The sequence below is a fragment of the Mastigoproctus giganteus genome, chromosome 12, assembly GCF_048544385.1.
Source record: "Mastigoproctus giganteus isolate SK-2022 chromosome 12, ASM4854438v1, whole genome shotgun sequence".
Classification (NCBI taxonomy): Eukaryota; Metazoa; Arthropoda; class Arachnida; order Uropygi; family Thelyphonidae; genus Mastigoproctus; species Mastigoproctus giganteus.
The window spans coordinates 66258611-66273170 of record NC_143586.1 but is presented as its reverse complement, the minus strand read 5'-3'; the positions used below and the strand labels follow the sequence as shown (position 1 = coordinate 66273170).

At 37.5% G+C, this 14560-nt stretch overlaps 1 protein-coding gene across 1 annotated transcript in view; it reads left to right on the top strand.

Moving 5' to 3' along the window:
* The window catches only part of LOC150077139 (MFS-type transporter SLC18B1-like), a 73416-nt gene that overhangs the window by 4863 nt on the left and 53993 nt on the right, over positions 1 to 14560 (top strand). Inside the window, exons 2-3 of the mRNA XM_090385787.1 lie at positions 137 to 171; positions 14215 to 14328. Of these exons, the coding sequence (XP_090241913.1) occupies positions 137 to 171; positions 14215 to 14328 (149 nt within the window). The remainder of the gene's footprint in view (positions 1 to 136; positions 172 to 14214; positions 14329 to 14560) is intronic.

Here is a 14560-nt window from a genome sequence, read left to right as displayed (position 1 = left end):
TGACCGAACAAATAAGGAAGAAGCGACTTGCTTGGGCTAAAACGTATGTTTCATGGACAAAATAATCGAAATTCAACCTGCACTATTATTATTATTATTATTATTATTATTGTGTTTTTTTTTTTTTTTTTTGCAGATTCTATGTTTCCTCCTTTGTCATCTTGTGGTGAGGTAAGCGCCATCACAAGCCGACCGGGCTAGCCGAGTGGGTAAAGTACCTGCCCGGCAACCTAAAGGTCGCGGGTTCGATTCCCGCCTCGGGCTTGGATCAAAGTACTGCAAAAACCTTGGGAGGTGCAATATGGCCAGAGAAGCCGATGCGCCAACAACTACCAAATCAAAAAAAAAAAAAAAAAAAAGCGCCATCACCGGCCGTTTGTGTGTAGTGTTGGAATATGTGAAGGTGCGATGTTTTGTTGTGTTGAGTGGCAGGCGTCAGGCGATTTAGCAACCAGGGGGCGACAAACCCGAGTTTGATTTCCCCCTGTCTCACATCTCTAGCTGCGCAGAGGCAGGTCAGATTCATCTTTTAGCTCCTGCTGGGCGTTTCCAGAACCGATTGTCTGGGGAAAGCTCGTGGAAATATAGGAAAGGAGAGTGGATGTATAGCAGGAAGAAGACGGGGAAGAAGGGACTGAGGGGAATATAGTAATAAAAAGATGGAGGCATCTCTGTAGAAGTAGGAAGGAGGGGTTGTTAGTTAAAGTGATAGAGTAGAGCACTGGACAGTAGGTCCAGGAATCCCACTCCTCAGTAGGGGTCAGCAGTGAAGATCCCGTCTCCAGGTTGGGGACAGTAGCAAAATTCCCACCCCTTAACAGAGGCCAGCAGGCAGTGAAGATTCCACCCCTCAGTAGGGGTCAGCAGGCAGCAAAGATTCCACCCCAGGTGGGGGTAAGCAACAAAGATCCGATCCTCAGTAAGGGTCAGCAGGCAGCGAAGATCCCACCTACTCAAGATCCCATCCACAGGTGGGGATCAGCAGCAAACATCCCACCCCTCAAACTGCATGTCTCGGATGGGAAGCGATATGTCAGAAGACGAAAATCGGAGGCATACCATTCTGACTGTATAACACTGTAAGGACCCATCCTTACATTAATTAATAAAAATTGTTAAATATTATGAGAATGTTAACTGTAGTACGAATAGTGGTTTTCTGGTACAAACAACATGGATTAAGAAACACTGGAATTCAAAAATACCTTCCAGTCACTCTCTGTTTAGTAGTAGCTTGTTTGTATAGAAGTTCTTTGACGAGTGAGTGAAAGTAATATACCATGACAAATCCCCCATTAAGACAGAGGCAGATGCACCATAGTAAGGGCCAAGAGTGCTTAAGCTGACCCTCTTAAAGATTTCACGGTGAGACGCTATTAGAGGTGGGCGACGTCACCAGGTGTGCGCGCGTGAGGTCACGGGAGGAGCTGTGACGCTTCTCAGTTGACCTGAACTTCCGCTTCTCTTTCTGGATTGTTCTGGTATGTTCGAGGTTCACGGAAGTTGGGGCACAAAGAATAAAGAAGACCCGCCCACGGAAGAGGAGAGGAGACAAATGAGAACACAGGAAAAAGGATGTGCAGATCTCCTATTGGCCAGGAAGAAAATAGAGGGAATTTTGAGAGGGAGATTCTGAAAAGGTTTTCGGGGCATTCTGGAAAAGTTTTCGTGAGATTCGGAACAAGTTTTCGGAGCGGTCTGGAGGATGATTTGAAGGAGTTGGAGAACGATACAAAGCAGAGCAGCAGTCTAGTTTGGGTGATAGCTGCAGACCTGAGGTAGATGGAAGCAGTGATAGAAATTCTGCATATCCCGACAGCCAGTAGGAATGTTCACCTGTAAACATGGAAGCCATAGTGAGGAAGAATCACACCCTGAGAATTATATAGGCAAAGCCAGTCGAATGAGTGGTCGAACCATTGACCTACTCGAAAACCCCTCTATCCACGGAAGAAGAAATGCTGACCGGTAAAGAGTATGCGACACTGATTGATTCCAGCCGTGCAGTACCCGGTAGGGAAGCACCATAATCACCGAGGTCCCCAAATGAGCGCCCCCGCATTCCAGTACCTGAATGACCGATATGAAAGGAAGCCGAGCAGGGAGGAAAGTTCCAGGCCAAACATGTAAGTGCTATAGAGTTTACCGAAATAGGTGTACTTAATTTATTTAGGAAAGGACTTTAGGAGAAATAGATATACATAGTAAGGAGGGAGGTTTAAGTAATGAATATATGAATAAAAGTGTAAGGTATTTAAGACGGACGTAGCCTATAATTTGAAGTGAAGCTCCTCATATATATGCTTGCTGGAAGGAGAGATTATAATAGATAACTAAGAATTGTTTAAAGTTGGGAAAGGTTTTTATAATATGTATGAAATTGAAGGTTGAAATTTCAATTTATTATGAGTTGATTTGTGGAGAGTATTTCTGATTTTGAGTAGGGGCTAGTTAATAAGTGATATATATATAAAGGTATAGAGGGTTAACTGTTCAGAAGGGTAATGTTAAATTGAATTGATTAATAATTCCTGTTGACCTGATTGCAGAAAGGGTGTCTGATTGAATAAATGCAATTTTCTTACAAATTGAGACACGAACTCTGAAAGTTTTTGTGAGCCAGTTCATTGGCTGGTAGTTGGTTTATTATACAGACTGTTCAGAAGAAGAGTGGGAAGAATCTATGTAAAGTGTATGACACGACCTATTGAAGTCCCTGTAAAGAACATGAAGAGACACCATGTCATAATGAATAATAATGTGTATTAGAATAGGATATCAGATGATGAAACAATTGAGTTTGAACAAGATATTTACACATATAAAGGTTAATGAATTAACAAGTCACCAGCCAAATATAGTTTGACCAAATACTATTGCTAATTTCTGTATGATATGTTAATAAACATTGTTTTATTTTACATTCATGTGTTGAAGTCTGTCATTCCGAAACTCAGCCAATCCTGTGGAGAAATACTTAAAATAATTAAGGTCCCCTACGAGTCAGGTAATCTTCTGAGAACAAACAAGTCAGATGCTAAGTGGGGGGATTGGACTACGGGGATATGCATATAAAAAAGGGGATAAATTATAATAATTAAAATATATAAAGAAAATTAGGGCAATCAAGAAAAACAATAATACCCACAACACCCCCACAATAAACAAGAACGACCCCCACAACACTGATTGTAAAGTTCCCCGCCGGTCAGATGGTCTGGGGATGCATAACAAGTAAAGGGGTGGGGCGAATTAAGTTTATTAACGGAACGGCGAATGCAGAAACCTACACTGCTATCTTGGAGGATTGCCTGAAACCAGTTACTAGGGATCACCACACAAACGTCCAAAACTGCATTTTTCAACGGGACTCAATACCTTGCCACACAGCAAAATTGGTAAGTTTTAATCTATTTAGATTTAATGATAAGTTTGTCTTCTAGTCTCACAAGGCTTAAAACCTACATACACCAATGTTTTCCCTCGTTTTTCTCTCTTAACGTGCAGTCATATCTCAGAAATGCTGGCATCACAGTGTTGGACTGACCAGGCAACAGTCTACATTTGAACCCTATTGAAAATTGCTGGTCATAATGTCGTCTAAAATTGCTCATAAGAAGCCAACAAGTAAGATTCAGCTGCCGAAGAGCACTGTAAGTGTGTGTGGTACCACGAAATTGGGCAACCGTATATCCAGAAGTTGATTAACCAGATCGTTGCAAGGTTGTAATTATAGCTCGAGGAGGAACAATAAAATACTGAGGACTTATTTTGGTGATTTACAGTACATAATAATATTTCGTTAACTTGTCATTTCAGTTTATACACGTAAATGCAATAAAATGTAAGTTTGGTTGTCATGATTGCCATTTGCATGATTTCTCATATTTCCATTTTACCCTTTGGGAAGATATTTATGGCAATCAGGTGGAGTCTTTTTATTGGATTTCATTCACAGAGATATATATCCCATCTAACAAATGCATTTCGAACATTTCCGCAACCCACAACGCAGTGCAAAACACATCATTCGCAAAATTCACAAGTGATGCAGTTTTTTTGTCCGCCACTGTAGGTATAGATAGCTAAATATAAATATAGGTAGCTTTTCGTCACTCAATGTGTGCTTAGTATATACGTTTGAACATAGCTTTATCATAAAAATGATTCATAGTACTGTCTTTAGCTTGTCTTTGAAGAACCAATCAAAGCTTTTTAATAGAAAGGTGGAAATGCTGTACTCTTTCTGTTTTAAATCCAGTGTTTTGATTTCCTTCCATTTCAAGAATCGGACTAGTTGAAATTAAAACAATGCTCTTTTGATTAATTGGTAATGGAAACCGCTGAATTTTTCGATAATTTTGTTTTGGATTAACATGAAAGAAAGGGGAAAAAAAGCAAACTTTAAGTTAGGAAATTTATGCGGTACTGTCATAAATTGCTTATCTGTCCTACGTAGGTCAAAATACACATTTTGGTTATTATCACACGTTATTGATCTCAGTATAAACATCACAAAGATGGATCTTTGACTTAACGGGCTTCCGACTTTTCGTAAACACGGTTGATCGCGGCCATTACGATGACCTTAATACATTATTTCATCATTGAGACAGAGCAGAAAGAACTGATTTTTCTATACGTGGAATTTATTTTTTCCCATTCTTTCAGGTAAGTGATTGAAGTAATATTGGGATATTTAATGCAGAGTGCTTATTATTACTGAATTAGTTTATCTAGTTTCCAAAAGTATCGAGGTAAGTATTCATTTAGAATAGTTTAGCTGGCCATGAATACTGCTTTCAAAATGAAGATGAAAGTGACGTGTTCATAGCATGCAGCGATTTAAAATTTTTTTTTTTCAAACAAAACAATCAATCTTATTGAGGGGCAAAGAAAAATTTTGATAATAACAATGTTTGTTAATATTAAATCCTGTCAGTTATGAGTTTTTGGAGCAGTCTGGGAGGAATTATAATTTATTCATAAACTCTAGTATACAATATAGGAGCAAATACACCATAAAGGCATCGGTTTAATTGTATCTCATATTGTGACTACCTTCACAACGGGTTACCATGTATTGCACTACCTCGAATAAATAACTGTATTGTTACTTATTGTCAGTGGGCATCATCACCCAGACGGCACCGTTTCAAGGCTCGTTGGCCTATCCTCGGTGGGTGGGCAGGTACCCTGATATACCAATATGCCAACCCAGTTGCGAAGTTATTTCCACAATATGAGAGATGCCAAAAGGTGTTCAAGATAATACTTAAATAAAATATAAATACTCAAGGCATAATAGATTATGAGTTTAAAATATAAATGCTCAAGGCATAACCTATTATGCCTTGAGCATTTATATTTTATTTAAGTATTATTTTGCACAACTTTTGGCATTTCTCATATTGTGGAAATAGCTTCACAACTGGGTTGGCATGATTGCAACATCAGGGGACCTGCCCACCCACCGAGGATAGGCCAACAAGCCTTGAAACGGTGCCGTATGGGTGGTGATGCCCACTGAGAATAAGTAACAATAGTCTTCTCTATTAGTGAAGCGTTACTTATTCGAGGTAGTGCAATACATGGTAACTCGTTGTGAAGATAGTCACAATATGTCTTTACACTACTTAAGTAGTTTTTCATTATGAGTTCGCTATGGTGTATTTACGTCTATATTTTATAGTTTATTTTAAACTCATAATCTATTATGCCTTGAGCATTTATATTCTATTTAACTCTAGTACATAAGAGCATAGGGACATAACGTTACATTAATTATGCAGTACATGAGATTGTATTAGACGAAATTCAGTTTCATCTGACCACACACACACACAAAAAGGAAGGTACTTCAAAAGGGAGCATTTCTTCTTCTTCTTCTTCTTCTTCAAGACAACGCACGTCCCTACTTTTGTAGATCCCACGATAAATTTCCTGTGATTTCAAGCGGGAAATTTAGCCTTACACAGCTCGCATAACCCTGATTGGTCATCTGTCCAAGACTGATTAACATCTCAAGGCACAGACTACTATTAAAAAAAAAAATTAAAAAGTCTTACAGTGTTAGAACAATAAATTAAACAATCTCAGTAGTTTTGTTCAAAAGGAACAGAATCATATCAATATGTACTATGCTTGTGTTATTAAAATCACAGAATAGATTATTACGATATAAGTAAACAAGAGGTACACAGATATGCATGCAGTACTTTTACACATGTGATAGTTCAAGATTTAGTTTTAACTTCTCAGCTAAAAAGTAAGTGTTCGGTGTGTGTGTTTGTGTTGGACGCTAAATAAGGCTGTGAGGCTGCTGTATATTCTGTTTTCAAAAATACCTGCTGTCATTAATAGAATTCAAAGTCAGGCCTTTTCCCAGTGTGACAAGACGGTGATTATAACCATTGTGCTTCTGCGATGGACCAGCAGGTTAGTTTCAGAAACTTAGTGGCGTTAAATACACAAAAACACAAAATTTTCTTTTAGTAGAAGACTCGAAAAACTCTCTGAAACTGTTTGCAATTTGTTCTAATTCTCAGGAAGTGGATAAAACAAGAGTAAATCTTAGTATACACAGCAAACTTTCTTTACTGCTAATAGAATTCCGCTTGTCTGAAAACTAGAGACTGCTGCTGATGCTTGTCTCTTGTTATAATCACCAGATAGCTGTCTACGTCCAGTCCATTAAGCTTTCTTTGCAAGAATATTCTGGGACTCGTCCTTATTGGAATTCTTCGACATTTCCAAAGAGTAGTGAAAATTTAATCCCAGTTAATGAGAAGTACATTACTGTACTGGAGACTCAGAAAATGGCCTGAGGCTATCGACTAAGTTCTTTAAGCTTTACCACTTCTGTTCTTTGTATCTGTCGCGCGTCACTAGATTCAACGTGTCAATTATACGCAGTTTTCTTAAGATAATTCCAGTTACAGCTGCGGAACATTCTATAATTTTTCAGAGCTCATCGGTGTTTCTTTTCAAGACGTCATTTATTACCGATATAATCCGAGATTTAAGTGAAATCTTGTCTTAATTTTATTACCACCTTACTACTGTCATTACGAATTGTTAATCAGGAATGTTTCACTTTATAAAATTTAATTGATTAATATTTCCTTTTTAAAAATGCATCGCAGAAGCAATTGTGTGTACTTCAGTAATTCTGGCTATTAAAACTTATTAAGTTTTAATAATTCTTCATGAAAAATAAATATGTAACATAAATCAGTATTTTTTGTTTCTGTATCGTAATGGTAGCTGAAAAAAGTTGCTTCAAAACTGGCTATGCAAGTCAAATTTTTGTTTCTGTTCGTAAAATTTTGTAGTGGTATTTTAATGACAGAGGTCGCTAGTACACACAAAAAAAAATAATAAATAAATAAATTTCTTCCGGATTTCCCAGGACTCCGTATGCGAATATTTTGTGTAGAGCCCGTGTACAGATATTTTACACTGAAAGGACAGAATTCGTGGGATACCTGGTTCTTGGGCAACGCGATGCTGTCACCCCTCTCATGCTATCCTCACCTGAGAACAAGTAACTCAGCCACGTTGTGAAAAATGCCCGTAAAAATTCCTCACGTCATCGACGGGATTCGAACTCCTGTCTTTTCCACCCGGTGTGAAGAGGATGGTGATTCAACCAATGGTTTTATGCGAGAGGGATCAAGAACAATCTTCCAGTATGAATCTGATTAGTTGAAGATTGTTGTCCTTTATAAACTGCTCATGAATTTCCTTCATAGCGGATTTACAAGTAGTCATGAATTGTCATATTTCTCATAGAAACATTTTCTGTTATCTTTCCGAAACAGAAAGTAACCTTACAAACCCTTACCGCCTAAAGAAAAATATATATAGTTGTAGATTTTTTAGGCGTATCAGCAACTTAGGCTATACTGCGCCGCACATAATATGTTTGTAAATTGCGTGTGTTCTGTGGTCGGTTTGCTGTTTGGTGTCCTTTCTACCTGAGCTTTTTCCGAATTTAAGGAAAATTTAACATTGATCTTACGATATTCTTTTCAGAACCGATAAAAAACGTAAAATCGCGAATGATATAAAATCAGAGATCGTAAAATTGCACAAAATATAAAAATCGCGAAATTTGTATTTGTTCTCATCCAAAAGCAATATACACACACATCACTCTTAACACTGATAAGTAGCAGTTGTTCAATTTTGCTGAAGATTAGTGTTTAGAATAAATTTCGCGACAGTGCACGGAATTTTGAACCTAACTTTTGAATATTAATATACTAGACTCTAGAACACATCACTATTCAAACGTGCAGCAAAATTTATAATATATTTACAAACCCAGAGTAAACGGGTCAAATATTTAAATTTCGATTTCATTACAGATCCACGCCCTGTTTGACGAGGCGTGGCGCAGGGAAAGGAGAATTTTCTGAATGAAGCATGTAACACTGTCATCAACAACGCGTATTAATTAGTCCATGAACTGCTCTGACTACCGAACCTTTACAACAGCATCGAACTAAAGTTCCATTTGCCTTTTGCCTAGGTATCCAGTTGTTTATTTCTCTGTTAAAGGGAAAAAAATCAAAGAAGGGAAAAAAAATCGTGTTTCGCATCCTCAGAAAGTAACCGGAATAAATTCTTTCATGGGAACATTGACATTTTCTAATAGCCTGGTGCTCTATCATAATGCAGCGCTGTGGCTTGGACAGGGACTACAGCTGTTGTTCTTATTTTCTTTTATTTTTATTTTATTCAAAGTATACACGACGGTGAACTCATTTGCTGTGTATATCAAAAGAGAAAAAGAAATAAAATCATTCAGTTAAGGATAATATAATCATACAACGACATTCAAAAGTAGAAAGGAGAATGATAGTTAGTAGGGAAAATTAGAAAAAAAATATCTAAAAACAATTTAAACAAATATATTTTTACAAAAACCCAAAAATGCAGCAACCTTAGTAATCGAAGCAGTAATTGGCCCATTCTCCAAGCCAGGACATTGCCCATTTGACTGTGAATCCACGTGATTCACAGTCAAGTGGGCAATGTCCTGGCTTGGAGAAGTCTGTGAGTCCTTATGCTGAGTTGGTGAACGCGGATAGGTTCACGGTGGCAAACATCGCTTTCAAAGTCACCGCAAAACACGGTGACTTTGAAATCGCTTGGTAAGCGTTATCAACATTCTCTCGAAGTAACCAGCATTACTAACATTAAGATTCTGTAGGTACTGGGATACCTTAATGATCGTCATTTGGAACATGATATACAGTATATTTCCAAAAGTTAAAGAATACCTTCATGTTTCAAAAAAAAAAAACAAACAACACTTTTATTGATACAGTATTCATGAAGTGTGGGCCCACTTTCGATCTTAATTAGGTATTGTATCTTCGTTGATAAACTTCAAACCAAATTTAAATAAGAGGAATAAGGTATTTTATCCCATTCCATTTTCCATCGCAGGGATCAATTAAGCTGCTGATTGCAAACATGTTTGTCTGGCTCGAAGAACCCGTCCCACATCCCAAAGGTGTTTCATGGAGTTAAAGTCGAGACTCTGGGCATACCAATGAAGTTTTTGTATGTCATGTCTTCAAACCAAGTCACCAGAGGATGACAATATGATATGATGCATTGTTATACATAAACAGAAAAAAGGAAGAGCAAAATTGCTCAGGTTATCAATGTACCTCATGAGAAATAATCCCAGGTAGTGACAGCACCTCTGCCAAACTCGCAGTTTGGATGACACACTCTGGTAAATGTTGTCTTCCGGGCATCTGTCAGACTCAAACACGGACATCCGATTGAAAAACAGACTACTGTGATTCGTCACCCCATAACACAGCTTTCTAAAGTTCTAGGGGCAAAATACAATGGATTATGCGTCAAGCAAGTCAATACTGTGTGCGTGCTATGATGATTACATTTGATGATTACGTCAGCGACAGTTAATTTAGGGCGTTGCAGTTTTGCTACAATGGCACGAGTCACGGGATAATTAAGGGGTGGGCAGAGGGGGCATATGCCTCTTAACCAAAAATTTGAAATTAAAGAAAAAGAACGCAGGAGGCGTTCTAAACAAAAAAATAAAATAAACTTAAAAACCTGGTTGCCAAGGCCCCTTCTCCCTTACTATGATACCTGGATACGCCATTGGCATGAGTAGATTGATTTCTGATATTGCATCCTATTATGATGATGATGCTTGTTGGAAATTGCTAAGCACAACGCTAAGGCCAATTTACTGTATTTCGTTGGTGTGTTTACGTCTAGTGCGAATGCGGTTGCTTTTGTACCTAATCCTGACACGGGGATGACAAATATGGTTTATTTTTATCAAATCTCAGGAGTACCTTCATACTTTTGGCAACGTAGTGTACACGTCCTAGTCAGTTTATTATGATGACCGTTACAGAAATTCTGAAGAATTCCACAAGGCTATGGACTCATAATTTGTAACTCCCACTGTTCAAAATGCTGGAAGCAGACTGATTTGTGAATGGACTAGCTTCTCCAATTCACAGACGCGTCACTTCATAGGGGTACTTGGTTTGAGGAACATGAAGCGGATTTCGGTCCTCTACAAGTGCATTGACACTGATCCATGCCTTCATCGCTTCTTGATGCCCCCTCGTGGGTGGGGGGAAAAAGACCTGAGTTCGAATTCCGTCAATGACTCAAAAGGTTTTTTTTTTACAATGTGGCAGAGTTAGTCGGTCTCAGGCGAGGACGGCATGTTTTTTCTATCGGAAACTCGGGTTTTTCGTCCAGCAAACAGCAAATCGACCAAAGAACACACGCAATTTATAAACATATTATATATGGCGCATTATGCTGAGTTGCTAATGCGCCTAAAACACTACAGCAACCAACGTTTTAATGCTGATGCCATTTTTATGATACGGTACATCAAATTCGACTTGGGTGTCATCGGGAAACATGCCACGTAGTGTTTCGGCTATGATCGTTACTCATTGGGGAACCACCAAAATATCAAGTAGGATTCATAACAAAATGGCCAAGCAGTGTGCATAATAAAAAGACTACAAAAAATTTAATGGGTGTGCTTCATTATTTATCAAACAGAGAATACTTCCAGCTCGAATTACTTCGGATAATGTAAAAAATAGTCACAGACAGCTTTATGCGCTTCAGCATTCGATTGGAACTGGCATTCCTTCAATGCCATTTTTAGAGGACCGACGATATGGAAATCGCATTGGTCTGAACTGTGAGTAGGATGTTCCAGCGCCTCTCATTGTACTTCATATATTGTACCCTTTGTTACCAAAACAATTTGTAGCCAACGAAGAAACATTTTATTTAAATTGTTGGGATACAAAAATATAAAGGCATTACAGCAGCGCAGAAATATAAATGACGCTACAAAAGTAGAGATGTCATTTCTACGTGACCGGACGTGTTGAAACATGCACAACGAATGTAAAGGACTGGTGGTGGAATACAATTAGAGGGGACTTAGCGTACGATGGATTTCGGAACTTCTCGACATTTTAAGGTCTCTTGGGACATCGTAATGAAATGGTCAAGCGAAAGGTTGCGTGAATACATGTACTTTGAGTGACTGTGATTCAAGCCCGCATAACTATCAAATTCAGCTGCCTCTGGCAATTTCTCTGTCTTGTAAATTCTTCTGACCGTGTGGTCGTCCTGGAGTATAAACACAAAATTAATTTTTTTATTCTAATACTCAGGTGTAAGACATTTGGCCAAGCCATGAATTTAACGCTCATCAAAAACTGCGCTCAAAGTTTCAGAAGAATCATTCATGAGATCCAGAAATGTACAGAAGTTCAGTGTACGTACCTTACAGTGTTCTATTGATGAACACAGATTCTACGACTCACAAGCCTTTCACAAGCATTATTTACACATTGTGGATTCAATTTACATTGTAATTGGGTTGAGCTTGTAATGTGTAAATAAAGAAATAAAGAAAGTAACAGCATTTCAGCGCATACTTTATATGTGTCTCCATTTCATCCTACGACATTAATTTGAAATACAGCAAAGCATGAGGATATGGAGGCGCATACAATTAAACCAACAAATCGACAAATTTGTTCATGACGAAATGTGATTTGTTTCGTTTGCTCTTTGTTAACGTTATATTCTGAATTTTTCGCTTGGAGTTTCAAATGGACGGTATGTTCAAAACGGATCAGCGTACAGTGATTTAAACTTTAACTACTGAAAGGCAAAATCCACAAGAAATTTTGAATAGGATTGTGACAGGAGACGAACCGCGAAGCCAACATTTTGAACTGGAGTCTAAGTTCTCCAGCATGAAGTGGAAGCATCCTTAAGCGCGAACAAACGTCGATCCAGATTATTTGGTAACCGTTTTATTTGACCATAGTGGCCTTTTGAAGTTAGACTGGAACCTTATGCGAAAAATTAACTCGGAACAGTACGTTGAATCACCTGCGCCTCAGCATGAAATAAGAGACCAGAAGGGACTATCTTGCATCACGATAACGCATGCCCATACACTGCCAAACCGATTCAGACCTTGCTTCAAAAGATACGCTGAAACACATTCACACACCCTGTGTACAGCTGAACTTTTTCGGCATCTGACTTTCATGATGGTCCGTTGAAAACAGCTTAAAAAAGCTGTTTTTAGCTGTTCGGACTAAACTAATTTTAACTTAATCTATCGTGCGTTCGGATATAAAGACTGCAGTAGTGACACAGTTAAAATAGTAAATTAATTAATTAATTTTTTTCGGAAATGTGTCTTGGGTAGTAGTAAGTCCAGAACTGATCATGAGTTAATTGGAACAAATATTGTATTTTGTAATATCAATTCAATTACTGTCAATCACATATTATCATCGTTATATCGGATATTGCCTTTCCCCTAGAAAAATACGTTGGATCCGACTCCCCATCCACATAGTCACAGGTTTCGGTAAATTATTTTCATGCCTATTTTCAGAGCGTAATTAAAAAAAAAAAAAAAAAAAAGAGCTCTTCTACAAAAGTTCATGATAAAATAAAATAAAATACGTCTCGGCACTGCAATTTATTCAAATCAACATCAAATATTTAGATTTTTCCTAACAAATTTCCTAGCTCATATTTCAAACTAAAACAAGTGCACAAGCCAAAGTTTTAAGATCTAGTCGAAACCGGATTCAAAACTTTGGGATCGACTTTATTTCTACAACCATATGGAGGATTTTTCTTCTCTGAGGCAGGTTTATAAACAACAAAATCCATAGACGAAAGAAAGCCTTCGCAGATGGCTTTGCTTTTCATTCTATTTCAAGGACGTTTTCCATTACTTTGTTCATCCAAGTGGTAAAAATGCAGATCTGAAGCAAAGCATGTTAAAAATCAATGGCGTGGCTTGGCCACATCTCTTTAATCCTTTGTACATTACAAGAAACCAAACAAAATGCTTTGCTAGAAGCAAACATGAAGAAATGGGTTATCACTCGAACGGGCTGACCTCGTTTGTCGACATTATAGTGTAGAAAACACCAGAGTTCTAACAGATGTTAAGGTTCACTTCGCTAGTGTACAGAACATAAATATCAGAATGGGCGCGTAATTAAACTTCATCTGTGATTTAAAACAAAACAAAAAACTTTAATATTTTGTATACAATAGAAATTAAACCCCATAAGAATAACGAGTCCTTTCTTTTTATAAATTTTAATAACGCAGATTTTTGTTCCTTCACACAGGCGAAAAAATAAGGGATGATACACATCCAGTTTATTTTTGGGTGAAGAGAGATTAATGATTTTTAGGAAAGAATGAGGAGCGATATCCGAATCAGTGCTGATTTCGTGTTGGTGCTTTAACACCAACGTCAAAACATGACGTCATAGCACGATTATTATGCAAAAAATTTGATCAATACCCGCTGTCTAATTTGCAACTGGTGGAACGCATAAAAACACACTCATTTCATCCAGTAGTGATCAAAAGAAATCAGAAAGTTCTTTCTACTCTAGAATCGAACACAGAAGATGAACCTTTTAATGATAAATACTAACATTTATTATTAATTAAACGCAATGGCTAACTGAAAGTTAGGTTGTGCAGTATATATACGTGCGTACCATAGACAAGTCTTATCCTAATGCCTTGCTTATTTTCTCAACTATAAACGTTACTGACTTAAAGAAAATGTTACTTCAAATCTAATTTAAATATTTACTCTTTTTTTTTTTTTTTCAGATGGCCTTCATGAACAAACGTCAGTTTATAATTCTTCTCACTATTTCACTGGGAAACCTGTGTGCTGCCTGTTGCTATTCTCTGCAAGGTCCCTTCTTCCCATATGAGGTAAAGGTAAAAGAAATGCATTAGGAGTAATGCAATAGGTTTAAGTTCAAGATTAGGTTGACTGTGTTCAACTGCCAGACACTAATAATAATATCATTATTATAAAATAATATTATATTTTTTTATAAATAATATTATATAATAATAGATATCTTTCTTCTAATGGATTTTTTCTATCCTTACGATGGGTACTGATGACAGGTATATAAAGGTTAATAATAATGATAATAATAAGAAG